This window comes from Egretta garzetta, unplaced genomic scaffold (genome assembly GCF_000687185.1).
Source record: "Egretta garzetta isolate BGI_Z169 unplaced genomic scaffold, ASM68718v1 scaffold22, whole genome shotgun sequence".
Lineage (NCBI taxonomy): Eukaryota > Metazoa > Chordata > Aves > Pelecaniformes > Ardeidae > Egretta > Egretta garzetta.
In genome coordinates this window covers 1134742-1140741 of record NW_009259102.1, presented here as the reverse complement: position 1 = coordinate 1140741, position 6000 = coordinate 1134742, and the positions used below count along the sequence as shown (strand labels likewise).

At 39.2% G+C, this 6000-nt stretch overlaps 1 protein-coding gene across 1 annotated transcript in view; it reads right to left on the bottom strand.

Moving 5' to 3' along the window:
- Positions 1 to 6000, bottom strand: part of LOC104123036 (atrial natriuretic peptide receptor 1) — a 113163-nt gene that overhangs the window by 31269 nt on the left and 75894 nt on the right. Inside the window, exons 7-8 of the mRNA XM_009635232.1 lie at positions 3457 to 3580; positions 1358 to 1462 (exon numbers count right to left, since the gene is read on the bottom strand). Of these exons, the coding sequence (XP_009633527.1) occupies positions 1358 to 1462; positions 3457 to 3580 (229 nt within the window). The remainder of the gene's footprint in view (positions 1 to 1357; positions 1463 to 3456; positions 3581 to 6000) is intronic.

Below are 6000 nucleotides of genomic sequence, written 5' to 3'. Positions count from 1 at the left end.
AAAATTGAACGATACAACGGACTGTTAAAGACTATGCTGAAAGCAATGGGTGGTGGAACATTCAAACATTGGGATACACATTTAGCAAAAGCTACCTGGTTAGTCAACACTAGAGGATCTGCCAACCGAGCTGGCCCTGCCCAATCAAACCTCTTACGTACTGTAGAAGGGGATAAAGTCCCTGTAGTGCATGTAAAAAATATGCTGGGGAAGACAGTCTGGGTTACTCCTGCCTCAGGTAAAGGCAAACCCATCCGTGGGATTGCTTTTGCTCAAGGACCTGGTTCTACTTGGTGGGTGATGCGGAAGGACGGGGAAGTCCGATGTGTACCTCAAAGGGATTTGATTTTGGGTGAAAACAGCCAATGAACTGAACTGTATAATGTTAATGGCTGTATAATATAGTATGTCATCATTTTTACTATTGCTGTATATCCTATCAATGGTATAGCAGCAAGAATCGCTCAGATTAAGAGGAACGAATGTTGAAGAAACTGAGGAAGTGCAGCGGATGGAACCAGAACTGACTTCAGCGCGAATCAACCCAACACCAGACCCCAACTCATCTGCCCTGAAAGACCGTTACAACAGATGGAGCCCAAAACTGTGAACTAGATGAACCCAATAGACATTTTAGAGGGATGGTCCATAAATTAAGGGAATGATATCTGTGTTGTGTGTGTGTATATATATGTATATATATATATATCAAAAAATGGGAAGGTGGTGGTGATTAATTGGAATGTATTGTAAGGGTAGGACCTAAGCATGACATAAATGGTATAGAATAAGGGGTGGATAATGTCCTGGTTTCGGCTGGGATAGAGCTAATTTTCTTCATAGTAGCTAGCATAGTGCTGTGTTTTGGATTTAGTACCAGAAGAATGTTGATAACACACTGATGTTTTCAGCTGTTGCCAAGTAGTGCTCAGACTACTCAAGGACTTTTTGAGCTTCTCCTGCTCGGCCAGGTGCATAACAAGCTGGGAGTACAGCAGTGACGGGGAGAGTGATCGTGGCTCAGGGACTGATCGTGGCTCGTGATGGGCTGGGCATCGGTCGGCGGGTGGTGAGCAATTGCATTATGCATCATTCGTTTTGTGTATTCTGTATATTCTGTTACCATTCTCATTATTACTATTATTATTATTTTCTCTTATTAAACTGTCTTTATCTCAGCCCTCGGCTCTAACCTTTTATTTTCTTCCCGATTTTCTTCTCCATCCCCCTGAGGGGGAGGGGGGAGTGAGCGAGCGGCTTCGTGGTGCTTAGTTGCCAGCCAGGTTAAACCACAACACAAGTAAGCTCTGAAAAGAGCAAACCAGGTAAATTCCTGCATGCAATAAATATACTTTACCTTGGCAGTCCAGTTTCTTTGGCTCATCTTGCCAGCTGTAGACAAAGTGTGAGTAAATATCTGGCCATCATCTGGGATCCACGGTCCACATATTCCTCCTCGACCCTTTATCAGACACATTGATTATGTCAGTAAACCACAACACAATGAAAATCCTAGCTCCTTTCTCTTTCTTAAAATAACTTATGTTCTCTAACAGCAAATAAAGTGATATTTTATAACCAAATCTATTAAAATGCCAAAGCACAAGCAACACTGTTCTGTGATGAAATAAAAGATAAAATAAGAGAGAAGCAATTGTGCCTATACTATGTTAAAATATCACAAATATTGTTATTTTTCAAATTACATGAGCCAAAATGCGGTCTCAAATTTTAACTGCAGTAATTCTATGAAGCTAATACACTTTTTCAGGATTTGCTATATTAGAACCAGAAAGAGAATCAAATCCCACTTTTTATATTTTTCTAAAGGGGCTTTATTGCAGTTTCACTTTTGATACAATAGGGTTTTTTTCTTTAATGAGTAAGGAAGGCATCTGTTCTGTGCCTGTTTGCAGGACATTTCTCAGTAAAACCATTAAGATGTACACTTCCCAGAAATTGCAACCATAGAGGATTATTTTGGCTTTCTGAAGATCTTGCATTTTTTTGTTTGTTTGAAAGGATTAAATTAGTCTCCTAACTCCAGATATTTCTTTAGGCATTTCTTTCAATGCACTGTAAGACATAGACCAAACCACAGGAAATGCATTTCATGTTAACCAAGATAAAATGTTTTAAAAGTCATGACACTGTAAAAAAAAAAAACCAACAAAACCTCCTCTCGAATAATGGAAAAAGCTTCTTTTGAAGTGTATGTTCAGTCTTATGCAATGATACTCATGGCTTTGTTGCTGTATGACAGCAACCTGCTTAGAGTTCGAAGCAGGAACTGAAATATTTACAGTATTACCAGGAAGCCACATGATGCATGTTGGCTACATGCTTTCACCTTTTCCATCCCTTAATTCCAAGCAGAACTAATTGTTAAAGTAAGAAATAATGGAGAGGTCACCACAGTGGTGCAACGTTGAAGTTCTTTACTATGGTTCTAGACACAAGTTTTGATGTAATGGCTCCAGCAGGGATTCCTCTATTAAACCAAAGTCCTGATATCAGCTAAGGAATATCCTTAGGGGAGTCCTTGATAAAACAGCTCCTTAAGAAGGGACCACTAAGAAGTAAGCTAGAGCACTTGTGGAGATATTAAGCCTTCACACAGAAGGGTACATGAAATAGCTGCAAGATGTGTAGAGTAGGTTTTCTATTACACCATCTCTGATCATGAAGAATGTGTCAGATTGCCAGAAAGAAGATTGGCTAGAAAGACTGGAGAACTTCATGAAGGTTATTATGCAGGGTAAGACTTCACAGATTAAAAAAAAAAAAAAAGAAAAAAAAAAAGGTGTCCCAAACTGTATTCTTAGAGTCAGAACCTTAAATATTCATTCAAAAAGGGACAGGCTCTTATAATGAGCCAAGCAGATAAGAATGGATCCTGCTTACATTGCATGAACAAATTCCATTATCCTGGTTTCGGATTCCTTTTTTTTCTCTGATCTAATACAGAAAAATCATTCCATCTCAGGGCATGTGTATACAGGCCTCAGTTCTACAAATCACAGCCAGTGATACTCACCCCACTCAGCTTCAGTAATTCAAGCAAATCATTCAGGGTCCATCTACAATCTGCAGAGACAGTAACAGCTCCAACTGACAATTCTCCCTGCTTGTTTTAGAATGAAATGATCTGTCTTTCTATTGACTGTACAGAGACTTGAGTCAAGTAATTGCAAAGAGATGAAGCTGGCCCCACTAAACGTAATGAGAGATTCTGAATACTGAGTTGTCCAAAAATCCAGCCATTTGCTTTGCAGCCTCAGCATCCAGTGTGAAACTCTCGAAAACTGACAGACATCCCCACAGTGGCTTTAGTGAACTATAGATTTGGTCTAATTGTAATCACAGAAAGCCTTCATAAACTTGAACCTGGTTATTACAGTGATGTCTCATCCAGTAGCAAGAACAGAGCACATGATGCTGCACCATTATACTAACCATGAAGGCCAAAGGACAAGAGTGAATGTTGGCATGGTAGACACAGCAGTTCTCCCCATTTGCATCTTTCCAGCTGGCAGGGCATTCATGCTCCTCACAGAATTCCTTTGCAGCAGTAGCAGTGCTAGACAAGCAGCAGAGAAATTTTTATATTCATTCCTCATTTGCCAAAATTGCAACAAGCACATGAGAGCCTATTCTTTATCCCACATGGAAAAATGAGCAGCAAAAACATATGCAGTGAAATAAATATTGTTACACCATTTCTTTCTCTTTTGTTTTGTTTCTGGTTGAAGTGCTCCTAGAGCAATGAGGACCGCTGTCAAGCAGACCACTGTCTACTGCCACACAGTAGGGACTTCTGGCAGATACTACACCACAAGCAGGTACCAGCCTCCACTTCTCTCCCTAGACTGACTTCATGGCCAGATGGAGTTACTTGGCACTGCTACATCTGGCACAACAGAAGATACCATTACTCTACTTCCACTATCAGAAATATGTGTCCCTGGCTACTTTCATTCTCAGTGTTTTCAATTCTATACCTTCATCTATGCATGCAATTCATACATATCATTCAGCTCCAGTCGTTGCTCCACAACCCAAACAGCCACGGAAAATAACTATATTGGACAATAATATCAGATACATTTCCCCAAACCAAAAACTCAGAGCAAAAAGTGGACTTTATCAATAGACTGTCCTGCAAAACAAGGTAGGCCTTTTGAAAGTTCATCCCTGAAAGATGAATGTAGTTACCTGGAAATGTGTGATGCAACACTTTTTCTCACTGTTTCCTCAGTTACATTGTCAGCTGGTTATCACCCTAATAAATTTGGCTTTAAAATAATTTTTTTTTTTGTTTTCTGCAAACATAGTTTACTTAGTAAATATAGCCAGACTTAGTTGTAGGGTTTAGTTTAAATGTTGTGCACTTGAGATGGATCTCTATAAAGCAATCCCAGTACACTAGGATTCATTTTTCACTTTGTTTTTAATGAAAGAAGAACTAGCCAGCATTGAGTAGATTTAAGACAGAAGACTGTATTGTAAGAAGTACACACAAACACAGGGGATCGGGTTGACATGGAGTGTATTCATGGCCAGATTTACACAGGCATAAACATAGCTGAAACCTGAGATAAGCAAATTTGTCAATCCGCAAGACATCTAAACAGATAAAATATTAAAATCTATTGCCCCTTTGAGCCCATGACGGGAGTTAAACAACCACTTAAGCAAGTTGGTGCCTAATTCCATCATGTATTTGTCTATTTGTCTTTATGGCTGCTTTTTAAAATTTAACCCATACTCTGTGTTTTTTATTCAATATCTTCATCATGGCTTCACCCAGTTATGCTAACACCCATATGTTTACTTGCCAGCCTCAGCCATATTTGGGCTAGCCACTGTAAGCTTAAGAGTCAACCAGATCATCTTCTAGTCAAAATGAGGTGTAAATTTGATCCCTTTGAAAAACTGCAGCATAGATTTCTCTTTTAAAATATTTGCTATGTGTCTCTATGTGCAAGATATGTATAAGTACACAAAGAGCAGAATCTTCCAAGCTCTTTACTGATTTAAGAGAGTGGGTCTCCCTGGAAAGACTAGAAAAACAGATTAATTTCTAAGCAGTGAAAAAACCTGCTTTATGGTTAAGTCCTTGGAGCTATTACTAGCCATAAATCCCAGAAAATGTGATAAAAAAATTCAAAAAACTGTGTAACCATAGTACACAGACGATCAAAATACAATACCAACTTTTTGCCATTGCAAATTGATTATAGGTCATCTTTCAATACAAAAAAAATATCTCTGAATAACAGCTTTTACAATCTGAACTTTGCAATGTGACCACTCAGACTGGCAGAGAAAATTGTGAGGTTTTGCATAAATATCTCTTACAATAACCAAGTACAGCACACAAATTGGGGAAATAGAGCTGCGGCCTCTGTCCCAGACATTGCTGTATATGGATGGAGAACTGCTATGTACAGACAAAAGTGTAAAATCAGGGTGTATTAGCCTGTTAGTGATCTGGAGTTGTACACATAAACACTCTGTATTTAACTTCTGTTGTCTACAGTTACCAACACTGTGTAAGTTGATCTATAAGCTTTTGGACTGATTTCAGCTCCACAGAAATCAAAAAAATTCACCACTGAATTCAGTGGATTCAGGGTTGGGCCAGCCTCTTTTTCATATCCATGTTGTGCACTTCAAATACACTTATGATGAAAATGAGTGTAAGGCACAGTTAGTTTGGAATTCATGCTTAAACTTCAGTTGTGAATTCCTTGTGTAGAGGAGGCAAGAAGTGATGTTTAGAGTTGCACTGATTCAGTAATGCAGGTACAGGAAGACGGTGCCCTATCCTTGACCATGAGGGCAAGCATGCCATGATGGCTGCTCTGAGAGCAAGGCCATTGCGGAGGGGAAAATATCAGGGCAAACAGAGCTATAAGAGACCTCAAGAAATGCAAGGAATTAGTGAGGAGCCCCAGAGTATGTGTTGCAATTATGTTACTGAAAATGTACATCCAG